The 14861-nt window shown below is 34.6% G+C and overlaps 1 protein-coding gene across 1 annotated transcript; it reads left to right on the forward strand.

The window, feature by feature from the left end:
* Positions 1-1434: 1434 nt before the first annotated feature.
* Positions 1435-8488, forward strand: LOC127833895 (putative protein TPRXL). The gene is made up of 4 exons (XM_052359407.1): positions 1435-1937; positions 4608-4795; positions 6252-6451; positions 6989-8488. The coding sequence occupies exons 1-4, from the start codon at positions 1827-1829 to the stop codon at positions 7750-7752; spliced, it is 1263 nt and encodes a 420-aa protein (XP_052215367.1). The 5' UTR covers positions 1435-1826; the 3' UTR covers positions 7753-8488.
* The last annotated feature ends 6373 nt before the right edge of the window (positions 8489-14861 follow it).

The following is a 14861-nucleotide window of genomic DNA, read 5'->3' on the forward strand; positions in this document are numbered from 1 at the left end:
ACCATCACCAAAACCACCATAACCACCATAACCACAATCACCACCATCATCCACAGTACCACAACCATCACCATCATCACCACCACCACCACAACAACAACAATCACCCCTTTACCACAACAGTCACCACTATCACCATCACCCACATCACCACAACCATCACCACCACCGCCATCATCCACATCATACAAAAAAATTACTTGACCTAAATACCAGTCACAACCATCACCGCCACTTTCACCATCAACAATCACAATTAACCACAATACCACAATAGCTACCAACATTTACACCAACACCAACACATTTTATCATCGTCAACAATAAAACCACTACCACGATCAAGTTTTAAACACTATTGAAGGTAATATAGTACTGGCTATACATGTATATTTAAAATATGAAATTCACGCCAGAATAGTCTGGTTTTTTTTTCATTAAATACAATCTTACATAAATACACTTATTTCAATTGGTATTTAAGTACTTCGTCATATTGTGGTTTGCTTCGCACACGTCTTTGCAATACAAATAGCTTTACACTACAGATTATATTGATATTGGGTAATATTATTCGAATCATGTTCACTGACCGAGTAAACCTATTCAATTGTATGTGAGGAAAAAAAATGTATTTTGCGATTTTAAATTAAATCTTTTATTGAGCGTTTATAAAAAACGAGGCATATTTGTTTTGAAACAAATCCATAAATACTTAGGGAACATCTTAATTATTTGAATAAAATTCCGTATAAACCGATGCTATGTCACATTATATTGTTTTCAACATATAACTGCGACGAGTGTGATTACTTGTCATTTTGTAACCAGAAATCATAGAAAAAATCGGGATGTCTAAAAATTAAAACTTTAGATCGAACAAATTCACATTTAGTTAGTATATATATCTTTGAACAAACTAAATACCTAACAAACAAATTTAAATTTCACCTAAGATTCCGTTTCGGATCTTTTTAAATTACTACCAAAGCCGTTTTATAAACGTGTACATTAAATCCCATTAACCGACATAGTCAAATCCGGGTTTGTTTATAGCGTCAGTCATTTTAGTCATTTTGGTACTGTCTATTAAATCAGTAATAAAACAGTGACGTTAAAGATTACTTAGCATGAGACATGTTTGCTTTAGTGCGTCACGATTTTGGCACGTATTTAAAAATTACCAAAACAAAGTACTCGTGATAAACAATTTATGCGTCGATGCGATAAAAATACAATGCGAGCTGATGTATTTTATACGGGTATTTAAAGCTTGAATACATATTTTTATCTACTACGTCTACAGAGTCAATCCTTGGTTGATTGAGCATATAGGGGTTATTTAGGTTTAAACTTTTACCCACAGGTATAAATAAGAGTGATTGTTAACCGTAAAATTATATTGCAGACTGCTGATTGAACGATAGAATCGTTGTCGAACACATGTGAATGATTTAACCTGCGCGTGAAATATGTGTGGTATTCCCGATACTTAAACTATACAGAAGTGATAGAAACGTTTTAGCGTATGGACAGATCTAAAGGAAATCCAGAAGTGTGCGATTTCTGAGAGAAAAGTACGAATTTGAGACTAATAAAATACAATTATTTTGAAGTATTTAAATCTTTAAGCAGGGTACTCACTTCTTACATAGACAAGATACTAGAAAAAAATCTGGTAGGGAGAAATTTAAAGAAAGTTTGAACACAAGCCAGGGCTGTGTGTATTTTGCGCTTAGTAACCAAACAGTTAGAAATTATAAAAATGAGTTTTGTGACATCAATATTTGCGACATTGGTTGCCATGGCGACGATTTCAAAGGTGGATGGTCACGGGATGCTGTGGGACCCCCCCGCAAAGGTCGTCCGCGTGGAGATTTGGATACAAAGTTCCGATAAACTACAATGATAATGAACAGTTTTGTGGCGGTGCCGGGGTAAGAATTCACTCGTTAAATATTTTTAGTATATCATAATTTATATTATAACATTTTATATATTTTTTATAAAATGTACAAAAGAACAAAGATTTGTACTTTCTACAAAAATTTAACGAAAATGAAGATTTGTGTACTGTGACAAATATGTATATAGAAATTATATACACAGAGTGTAACAAAGTGAAAAAAGTTCTCACTTTAGTTACACAATCTTTGATTGATCATGTTATCATTTTTTGGCCAGAAACAAAGTTTGGTTTCGAAAGTGTTTATATTAAAGTATTGGGGCATAGATAGCCACGCATCACAAAAGTGATTCATAACCTGATATCGACAAACATAGGCTGACAAATATTTGTCGAAATTGAAATGTTTCTCATCATTTTAATGATTTACCTTGGATCGGTACGTTTTAAGTTGTACTTCGTTTAACATTGAAAAAGCTTAATTTAAAATGTGGCCATAAAGCAATATCAGTAAGTATATCGTTATAAAGCCCCAAACACCATACACTCTTTCAAACGTACACACATTTTAATGTTTTTGTACAAACTAAATGTTTTTCAGTGGAATATATGTCATTTAATTGCATTAGAAGTGATGCCATTTTAACGTGTGTTGAATTAATAACTACTGACGCTTATTTTTAATCGTTAAAGGGGCCTTTTCACATATTTTGGCATTTATTAAAGTTTGTCATCAAATGCTTTATATTGATAAATGTAAACATTCGATCTAAAAAGCTCCAGTAAAAAATATAGAATAAAAGTTATAAAAAAAAGTAACCCTCAAAAGGGCTCGAACTACTGACCCCTGGATTCCTGGAGTAAAAGTCTAACATTTAGACCACTCGGCCATCCGTGCTCATACAGTGAAGGATGTATTTTATACTTTATATAAGTAATCCTCGTTATTTCACAAAATATAACGACAACAACAGAACTCTCCAAATTATTCAATCGATTCGCGCTGCAACGCTTTATAATTTTCAGGTTTTTAAATCGTCAAAAGATGCATATAATGGTTTTTTTAGAGCATGGTAAACGTTCAGTATTACTGTTTCCTCACAAATATCACAAACAAAACGAAAATTTGCGAATCTAAAACAACTTTTTTTAATTTTGTCAATTTACCGAAACGTGAAAAGGCCCCTTTATAACATATCATAGTTGATGCCCATGTTGAATAATTTTCTTCGGTTGGATGAGATAGGTTTCAAAATGCTTAATTTGTTTAAGTTTTATCTGCATGTATAAATAACCTAAAAGCAAAAAAATATTAAATGAACTTAATTTAATTTTCAAATGACATCGCTAATCAGGCTCTGAATAAAGCGATATTCGCTACCTACGTTGATGTCTTAATACAATCAATCGCATGTCAAGTTTTATGTCGCATTAGAGTGCATGCTAAACGCATGCTAAAGTTTTCATATTTTGGCACTGAGATGAAAAACAACAACAACAACAGATGAACAATGTTCAATAAGAAAAAGAATGAAACTAGAGACTAAGACGGGTACTGACAAACATCTTTGTTAAAGTTATCATCAAATGAAAATTATACAATTATAGTGTTAAAAAAACGCAAAACGATGGAATAATTTGGAGTGTTTCTATCGTTTTTATTTTAATATATATCAAATTCGCTTACATAAACTAAAAAAAAAATAGTGTTACATAATTGTAGGGAGGGTAAGGCGATAACTTTTTAATCAAGGCCATTGAATGTTCGAATCCCAAAGGGGCAGCAAAAAAAAATTATCGAAAGCTCCAGCTGGAAATTACGAGTCACTATCTTGGAAGACTCCAGAATCTTGATTAATACGCTGACCGCACATACTGACTGTTGGCAAGAAATCAAATCACATACCAGAAGAAAACGCACACTTAAGAACGTCTGTTTTCTCGAAATCTTCAAACATATAGATAACACGAGACCTACTTGCGCCACGAACGGAGCGCGTTGATATAGCAATTTACAAACTCCTAGACCGTAATTCATATACGTTTTTCTGACTCGTTGTTAATTTTTTTTTTGACCTTTTATCCAACCCTGCAAACCGAAAGTAATTCAATGAATTTTAAACGGGCACTATATTTCAGAATAATGAAGCATATTTTACTGAAAACTATTTTATTTGTATTATGTTTATGTCTAATTGAATGGATAATGAACATGCGTATGCGCACTTAAAGGAGATCACGAAGCATCTTACACGTGACCGTTTTCGATTTTTCAATCTTTTTGATAGATAAAGGCGGAACAAGAAAACACGATGTGATTAAAATGCGATATTTTAATGTCAATTGCTTGATTTCAGATCGTTATTTCGCCGCGTATCGTATTCTCTTGTTCACGCGCTTTTAATCGATAGGTCAAAAGTGAGGAAGAACGAGTGATAAAAACGGAATACCGTAGAAATGTGACAAACATATCTTGGCATCGTGTAAAATGTATCCCATGATGCAAATTACAGGACACAAATGTTCGAATTTTACCTCATACATATCGAAATATTTCAGATATAGTATCTATGAACGTTAAGAACTTAAACATGTTTTTTACCACAACAACATGATATTTTCCAATATAAATAGTTTTCATCAGGAAATATGCAAACAAAACATGTCTTTAAGACGATTGTCAATTATTGCAATATTTCAGGTACAATGGAATCAAAACGGGGGACGATGTGGTGTCTGCGGTGACAACTACGCCAATCAAGTAAAAGAAAACGAAGATCTCACGGGAAAATACGTGACCGGAACAATAACCGGAAGTTACGTCAAAGGCGCCAATATTACGGCCACCGTCAAGCTAACAGCCAATCACAAAGGGTGGTGGGAGTTCAGGTTATTAGCCTATACGCTATTTCCATTGAATTACTTAATGTTTAAACTTGTCAATGTCTTCGCAGGAATTATCTTCCCCGTAGAATAACGTTAAGCACAGTCATCACAAGTGAATGTACGGTGGCATAGAGGTTACATTCACTCCTCTTTTTTTAATTTGCATTCCTCTTTTTTCTCTCTCGTGGCCACGACTTAGTAACTCGTGGCCACGAGTTAGCTATGTCGTGGCCACGAGATAGAAAAAAGAGGAGTGCAAAACTTAATAAAAGAGAAGTGCAATTAAAAAAAGAGCGGTGCAGTAAATAAAGAAGGGGTGCATTAAACAAAAGAAGGGAGAATTTCGAGATCCCGAAATCCCGACGTAGCTAACTCGTGGCCACGAGTTAGTCAGCCAATCAAATTGTGTGTAACATGTGTAAGTATTCTGTACGCGTATATATAGATGGCCAAAGCGGGCTTTTAATGTGATGATTACTTCCCTTTGTATAAAGATCACCAAGGACGACCATATGGAACAATTTGATTGGCTGAGCTAAGTCGGGATCTCGAGATAACTAAAATTCTCTCCTCTTTTGTTGATGCTTACTTCCCTTTTTATAAAGATCAACATGAACGACCATATGGAACACTTTTATTGGCTGACTAACTCGTGGCCACGAGTTAGCGAAGTCGGGATCTCTAGATCTCGAAATTCTCTCCTCTTTTGTTTAATGCACCCTTCCTTTATTTACTGCATCGCTCTTTTTCACTTGCACTCTTCTTTTATATAGTTTTACACTCCTCTTTTTTCTATCTCGTGGCCACGACATAGCTAACTCGTGGCCACGAGTTACTATGTCGTGGCCACGAGATAGAAAAAAGAGGAGTGCAATTAAAAAAAGAGGAGTGAATGTCACCTCTATGCCACCGTATGAATGACATCCAGATCTAGATGCTTCGTAGCTGAACACTTTTTTCCTATGCAAAACGATACACTTCTCCAGATAGTTGGACTTTTCATATATTGTTTTCAGTCGAAATTGATAATGGGAATAGGATAACAACTTTTAAAAACTGTTGTTAATAAACATATTAGACGCCTAAATCGATCATAAACACATGGTTTGTTAAGACGTCATTGATATCCCATATTAATGATTGTTGGTTAAATCGGTATAGCGATTATTTTATGGATCTGTTTTAAATCATACATATTCTCTTAATACTGCTATATTAACGGAATACGCAGGCACTTATATGTATCCATCTACGGTGCAAGTGGGACTCGAACTCACGATCTTTTTAAAAAGCATAGTGGGGATTTCAGAATACAAGCATTATAAAAACATTTGGCAATTATGACTTGACTATTATTACAATGAAAGTTAAGTCAACCTTTGAAACGTGAACATGTTCAGTTGTTTAATTGTTTAACACTTTTTTTGCAATTTTGGTCACTTGAGGTTTTCAATTCCAGGGTGTGCCCTTTGCCTAATTCACGCACGAAAGTGACGCAAGAGTGTCTTAATCAATACCTACTCACGAACCACAAAGGTACCACCCGATACGATCTAGACGCCAATCAGATCACAGGAACCGGCGAATTCAAGGTCGGGTTAAATTTACCAGATGACGTCTCATGCGAGAATTGCGTATTGCAGTGGATATACAACACTGGTATGAATAACATTTATTTTGAATTTTCCCCCTGTTCCGTGATGATGTTTGCGTTATATATATTTAAACCCACGCACATTTTATGCTATCTAGTATTTTTAACATTAACAATATATTCGAATGGAACCGAATTCATATTTTGTATTGTTTTTAAAGATATTATATTACTTATAATGAAATAAAACCCAATTCATGTTTAATAATAGTATAGGTTTAGCGAAGATAACATGACACAAAGTTAAACCTGATGATGTTGGACATAAAACTGAGTCGCGGCTTGATCAGTCCTGTTAATTGTAATTAATTTGGCGGTCTGGCAACATTTGATAAACATACATATATGACATGCAATTGTTTACTGTTTGACAAGAAGTGTGAAAGGTAGACTGGTAACAATGATGCATGACAGATTCAAACACACCAAAAGTGTCACGAAAAGGTTACGCATATTCTTACGAATTGGTCTTCACAGATATATTATGTAAAACAAAGCAAGACAAACAGCAACACAACATGCATTATTTTGTTTTATTGCAGGGAACAGTTGGGGCTGCGATAGCACTACCGGTACTTGCTGTGTGGGGTGCGGGCCGGGCCAGGAGAACTTCTGGAACTGTGCAGATATAAGAATCATCAATACGGAAAGCAGTCCGACAACGGCATCAACAACACAAGAAGCAACAACAGCACCACATGTGACAACCACTTTCGCCGCTTCTACGAAAACAACAGAATCAGATTCATCTTCATCATCGACCGGAACACCCACCAGCTCGACAATATCGTCTTCAACGACAACAACAACACCAACAGAAGGAACACAGACAACAACACCTACAGAAGGAACACAGACAACAAAACCAACAGAAGGAACACAGACGACAACAAAAGCAGAAGGAACACAGACAACAACAATACTCAAAATAACCACTGATACCCCAACGACCACAGCAAAACCACCATCATTTACTTCAACAACGACATCATCAATCTCGTCATCGTCGGCTTCCTCATCATCGACAACAAGAAAAACAACAATGTCCCCCTCATCAACTACAACATCCGAAAGAAATTCGCCTTGTAAAGCAATAGGAGCATGGTTTGGCGACATTGCAATGGACGATTGGTGTGCAATCAACTGCGCCGCCGGATACTGTCCGTCGAGTCACTGCTCGTGTACGAGCGTGACTTACGTTTGCGCATGCGAACCAGTGCCGCCATTTAATGTTGCTGGTATGAAAGAGTGGTGTTGTGCGAATTGCGCATTAGGGTATTGCCCATCCACACATTGTTCATGTTAACATTCTCATAGAAATATTTAAATCTATTATCTGCAAAACTAAATGAACACGAACATTTCGCAAATATATCAAACGAAAATTTACATTTTGAAATTACGAAAATTTTGAAGACATAGTTTAAAATGTGTGAATCTATTAATTATTTTAGCAAACTGTAATTTTAATGAAGAATTAAGGATACAAGATGTGTCCATGCGGGAAAACAATCTTGAAAACTATATACGTGATTTTGAATGTAATTTGATGCATAATAATTTTATGTTAATACTAATGCTCAACCACTGTGCAATATTATAAGTGTGGAAAATTGATAATGTTTTTTATCTACGTTAGTGGTTCAATGTGCGTAAGAAGTGTTTTGATTTCCACGACATGACCAAGATGGTGTATCTAAAGTTTTGCGTAAGACATCCAAGATGACAATCAACAATCCAATATTTCAGCAAAAGTCCAAGATTCTCGTCCAAAGTACAGATAGTCGCCAAAATCAAATATGGCTATATAGGACTGAAATGTATTTAAGTGTCGAAATTTTGAATTGTTATACATTTTAGATGGATTGTAATAAATATGTTTTGAACAAAAGCAGACATGGAAAGCGTTGATTTCTTTTTCAAAAACGCCGAATATTTTTAAAACTGGTAAACTGTATATGCTATTATTTGACATGTCAACCAATATTTATTTTTTTATAGATATTTACAAAATTAAAATAAACTGGTTGTAAATAAAGCAACGATGTTACTCTTAGCAATAATCAAGTCCAGCTACAGTGTGTGTTTCATAGGTGTTGAGGTCCTTCCGCACCTGAGGCTACATTATGTGAGGACTTCCGCACCTGAGGCTACATTATGTGAGGACTTCCGCACCTGAGGCTACATTATGTGAGGACTTCCGCACCTGAGGCTACATTATGTGAGGACCGAGCGTGTGTCCCAGCACTCATACCTCATTAACTATACCAGACTTGCAAGTTCACATAATGCTGTTTAGTATCTTTGGAAAGTTTACTCCATCAAAAAGGCATCATGTTTTTAAGTAACACGCGATTTAAAAAAAATCATTTGGCTTTCCTAAAAACTTAATAACGTCTGTGATGTAACACCCCCCCCCCCACCCCCCCCCCCCCCCAAAAAAAAAATGAACAGAATACCCGGGGGCGCAAGTCCTCATGCTGTTTTATGTTTGTAAAGTATCATTTCTCTGGCAGCAATACTTTTCGAGCCACGCACGGCAAATAAATTAGACCTACGAACGGACGGACGTAACTAATGACGGACAAGGGAATTTCTTTTTGACCCAACCACCCCCGTATAAATGTTGGGGAGCATACAACACAAGTTTATACACAATAACAAATGATTGACATGTAAGTGTGCGTCCAAAAATGTTTCATTGCACTTTGAGCTTCATTTAAACTTCCGTTAAATCCGGTTTGACCATAGACGATACGTTCAATTACATTTATCAGGTACCGGAAGCCTGCGAACGACGACTTAATGAGTTTTTGTTGTAAATTGGGCTGAAACCTGTGACGGAGTCATAAACATATTGCGTTACTATAGCACCAAATGACTATTATCGTACTATGACTTGTCATGGGTGTGTAATTTTTATTGAAATGCATTGAATATACGTTTCATGGAATATAGTAGAAATTGCAAAATCCCATTAATTAAGTAGTACAAACAAAGGTGACACATTTATAATCTTCCCAAAATCTCTACAGCACCGTGATTATTTGCAAGTAACTATCGTTTGAGCATACGTTTCTGTAGTTTGCCCATTCTTATATATTGGTCTTAAAAAAACTACATGCGATACACACGATGTGCATTTATATAAATGCGAATACACTGATAGCGGCCAAACAACGGGAGAAATCGAGGAATTAGACTGTGATTAGTGAACAAATAAAATGTAGATTTTCACAAATGTTATGCAGATGTGAAATATTTGTCTTGAGAAAAATACAGTACAAAGCCCTGGCATGTTAAGTTTTAAAATCACGTTCTTTATATCGGCGGAGTTTTAGTACAATTATATACAAAACAATAAGGAATACACAAGAAATGTTCACATTTTAGATTTGGCGTTTTAATACAAGCAGACATTACAAATGTACATGTATTATGATATAAAACACAACAGATTAGACGACAATTCAAATAGGGGGAAAGGCACATTTCTAACACAATATAAAGTACACACTGTTATTTAAACTGACTATTTAGTACAATATACCTATAAAAACTGACCATTTAGTACAAATGGCAAATTCAATTGAATATAATATATACTGTCATTATAAGAGTTTTGCACATGTATTAAAACATGTTTAAAGCAAACCAAGGGAGGCCGCTGTCCTTAGTTTATCGTTTCAAACTAGCATCTTTATTTCCCCTTTATTCTTACCTTGAGTGAGATTTTCCGTTACCATTACTGCATTTACAAGATCCAACATAATGCAACGGTCAAAATATTATTATTTCCATCCTTTTGTGAACAAGAGGTAGTTTTACAGTTTATTATTGGACCCACACACATTTTTTTTTATTTTTGGATTTTTTAACTCGACATTTTGGAATCTATCAAAACAGTTCTTCTCAAACGGCGTTGGTGTTTTGGTTGCAAATGTACAACATATTTTTAATATATCCAAGTTGTTTTTAAATAAAGTTTTCTGCTAAAGAAAGAAACACACATTTTACTGAACAAATATCGCACATTTACCGAATGTTTCATTTCAATTCCATAGTTTTAAATTAGATAAGGCCATTAAAGAATTTATTTAATAAAAAATATACATTTTCAGTTAAATAAACACATATTTCACAGAAGGATTTTTAAAACCCTGCTTGATATATAAAGTTGAAAATACAAGCGCAATGCGATTTCGTACAGTAGCCTCGTTTGAACTTATCGCAACACAGCATGTGCATGTGGGGTGTCTTAAACGGCTTTAAGACAACGTTAACTGTTAATATCGCAAAATAGGCACTTCTTGATAATAATTAACTTATTTTCAATGTGCATTACACATTTCAGATCGATCTTTCACGTAGAAATAGTTGAAACTGCATTTTAGAATAACGCCTGATAAGCCATCTGGCTTTCGCTGTCGGTGCTTTGATTTATACAGGGCTTTCAAGAGCAAAGACATTACCCTAAATAATACCAAGTAAGCAATATACTGGAATACATTTACATAATATGTCATGAAATAAATAAACATTTATTAAAACGTGTTTATGGCTTCTCCAGCACGAATTGGTGCGCTTTGAGATGCTCAAGACTAGTTTCTGTTTGATTCTTTTTTATTTTCCACGAAAAAGCAACAACATTTTTTTTTCAGTAGAAATGTGCAATTCTCGTTCATTTCATGAAACTAAACGCACCTTTTGCATGAAGCTTACACAAAAACGCATAATATCCCGCACAACTAATTGTGATTTTTGTGCTAATACTGCTCCTTTGTGATGGGGCCTTTTTGTGTTTAGGTCACAATGTACTTATTAATTTCCATATATATTTCAACGTAAAAGCGACAACTTAACGCGAAAAGAAATGCAACATAAACTCCCAGCGACCCAAATAACCATACTTTTTTAAAAGGGCATTCTAAGCTGAATATATTTAAGCAATACAAAAAGAAATGCTTAAAAATGGTAGGCATAGGTGTTCAGTACTTTAGCGTAGATTTAGCGTAGAATGTCCTGTAATAAAAGGTATGGTTATGTGGGTTACTATGTGCACAATTTTCCATTAATTTTTGCTTTAAGTTGTCGATTTTACATTTAATGTAAATATTAAGTATCTTGTGACCTGCTTTGTTGTTGTTGTTGTCATTGCCGTCGTAGTGAGGACTTTTTCGGTTGAGTAGAAGCGGCAGAGGTTGTATTCGCATTAAGCGGAGGCAGTTACAAAGACCTTTTCTCGTGAGGTTAGAGAACGACGACATTAGCAGATGCTCATGTTCTGTAGGCAAGCTGCTGGTATCCTAGAAAGAGTCTCGTCCAAGGCCGAACCAGAAGAAAGAAACAACCGAAAGTGCATGTTTTGTAGGTTAACGTTGTGGTTGGCTGCATGGTCGTCATTTATATGGTCGGGATCTCAGTGGTAGGAGGCATTACCGTGGCCTTCGGCTTTATGGTCGTTCTTGAAGAAAGTGGGAGACACGGGATCCGTATAGAAGCACTGTAATATTGATTATCTGTCTCAATAAATTTCATGCAGTAGTTATAATAATTTGCAAATACGATTTGCGTATAAAGTATAATATCAGGGCCTACCATAAGTAAATACATATCAATTATGTATCGCACAAATGTTATACAGCTGATGAACTATTATAAACTGTTTGGTAGAAGCTTTCAAACTTAGATTTCTAAAAGTACGTCCTTTAGCTGCTGTTTAATGGCATCTTTACGCATACGATTTAATTAAATAGTCCTACATGTTATTTGTAATAATTCAAATGTTGCTTGTTTGTCATATTTGTTTATCTTTCAATATTTTATATGGTAAGATTTCCTGTCTTGGCATTATTTCTTTTGTATATATGTGTTTGGTCATAGGCACAATGCCAGATTGCCAATAGACTATGAATCATAATGCCCCATCATTTAAAAAATCTGTCCACATTCAGGGTGCAATGGTTAATATCGACGTTTATTGCAAAATAACATTAAACATAAATTCCTATAAAACCACGCTGCGCAAATGTTTAATGTTTGGTATTGGATATCAAGATATCAAGAACCATTGGCTCATTTTGCGTCTCTCCCAGTTTTGACGTTAATACCGATTATGAATTTTATTTCATTCACACATGTTTACACTGGAAGTGGACATTGTGACTCATGATATTTGATGACAATGTCGTGAGGTATAAAATCAACATGTTTATCAGTACAAAGTGTTTGTTTCAAGAGCCTGCTCCAAACATTGACCTGAACCTTAACACATACACCTGATATGACTTTGCAAGATAAGTTTCACGTTCTTCCATGAATCCATTTTTTGGCGTTGCTCTTGGCGGTTTAAAGTTTTTTGTGAGTACAGGCGTATATTTGGCTCAATACTATCGCATTATAAACATTGTTGAAGGTTATGTGTTAGAACTCGTACATGGTAAATGCTCATTCCATGTCAGGAGACTCGAATCAGCGAGATTATACGATTTTGTATATGTGTTAAATTGTAATATACTGATAAAATATGTTACAATAACACAAAATAGGCAAGCAAAATTATACATTGAAGACGAATTTCATAAAACGCAGCAAATACAAATTAGCGCTCCGAGCCGATTGTGACGAAGATATTTCGTACATATTTTCCTACAATTACCGAAGCATTCGTCTTTTAGTAAATGTTCATGTGTCGTATAAATAGATATGGTTGCAGGAATTTAAAATGAACCGTTAAACTAAATTTAGATTCACATCGTACATGCATGATTTACATGCTGGCGAATTCGACTGTACAGATATTTTCGATTTCAGAATTAAATATCTGGTTTATTTCGCATTTTTCGACACATGTTCTTCTTAATTTTAATTTTAATTTATATAAAAATATATGTTAAATATTTTTTTACACATTTTATATAAGTTAATAAATATTGGACAAAATCGTATAATCTCGCTTTAAATAAATCAAATAATTCCAACCCTTAAATTATGTTTTCTGTAACCGGATATTACAATTGAATAATTCAAGCCTCATTTTCACCTCATGTGTTTGCACCTTAATCGACATATTTAGTCATGAAATTTGATGCAACAATCGTGATGTTTTTTACGGTATAGTTCATTCGGTACTGTACGATACTAACCATCCGCATTCGAAATCGCCTTGTTTAACCCATTTATGCCTAGTGGACTCTCCCATCCTTCTAAATTGGATCAATTTATTTCCAAAATTAGGGATGTCTAGTATATTTATTTTTATATTTAGAATATTTCTTACAGAAATTCCTTTAAGCAAACAGCGCAGACCCTACTGAGACGCCGCATCATGCGGCGTCTCATCTGGGTCTACGCTGTTTGCCAAGGCCTTTTTTCTAGACGCTAGGCATAAATGGCTTAAATAAGTAATGCCACAATGGAAGCTATTTTGATTTGCTGTTTATATCCGGTTACAGATGGGGGTAGGGTATGTGATCGTTTGACTTAAAGTGGTATGTTAAGGTATCTTTGTTATAACATGGTTTACTTCACACGTGTCTTTGCAGTAACAAGTATTTCGTCATCAACATAACCATACTCCTCCCCCCACACTCACTAACACTAACCCCACTACTACTTCTATCACTTTACGTATGCTAACAGATATCCCGTATGATCTTTCATAATTATACTAGTATTTAAAATCAATAAGTGACATCCTCAAAAGCGCTTATAGAAAACTGAACTATATTTCTTAAAATAAACACAACTCTTACAAGTTGTAAGCTAGCTGAAATGTTTGTGCACATATATTTCAATCACATTTAACTGTTTTCAACATAATTTCGCGACAAGTCTGAATAGTTATATTTTTTAAGTAAAATAAATTGGGATCTCGTAAAACAAATTTAAGATCGAACAATAAAAGTTTAGTTGATTTTTTAATCTAAAGGCAAACTAAATGTAATAAAATAAATAAAAATTACATATAAAATAATTAAATTTTCTCTAAGTTAAGTTAATATAAAGTAAAGACTTTGTGTCGGAATCCTTTGTAAATAAAACCCAAAGACATAACACAAGTGGACTTTTTTCGCGGATACGTTACATCAATATAAACCTGCATAGCCAACTCCGGGTATGTTTATAAAAACATTTTAAACATTTTTTTTTCTCTGAAAACTTAAGATTTTAAAATTACTTATCATCGGTAGTCTTGTATAAAAATATAGCCACACATATAACACTGATGGAAAACGAATTCTTTGTAGATATGATCACAATGCAATGAATGCGGTTAGATTTATTTATACGGGTATATAAACCGTGAATAAAACTAATTATCTACTGCGTTTACAGAGTCAATCCTTGGTTGACTAAGCATTTTAGGGTTATGTAGGTTTACTGTACCTCCGGGTATAAATAAGAGTGATTGTT

This window comes from Dreissena polymorpha, chromosome 6 (genome assembly GCF_020536995.1).
Source record: "Dreissena polymorpha isolate Duluth1 chromosome 6, UMN_Dpol_1.0, whole genome shotgun sequence".
Lineage (NCBI taxonomy): Eukaryota > Metazoa > Mollusca > Bivalvia > Myida > Dreissenidae > Dreissena > Dreissena polymorpha.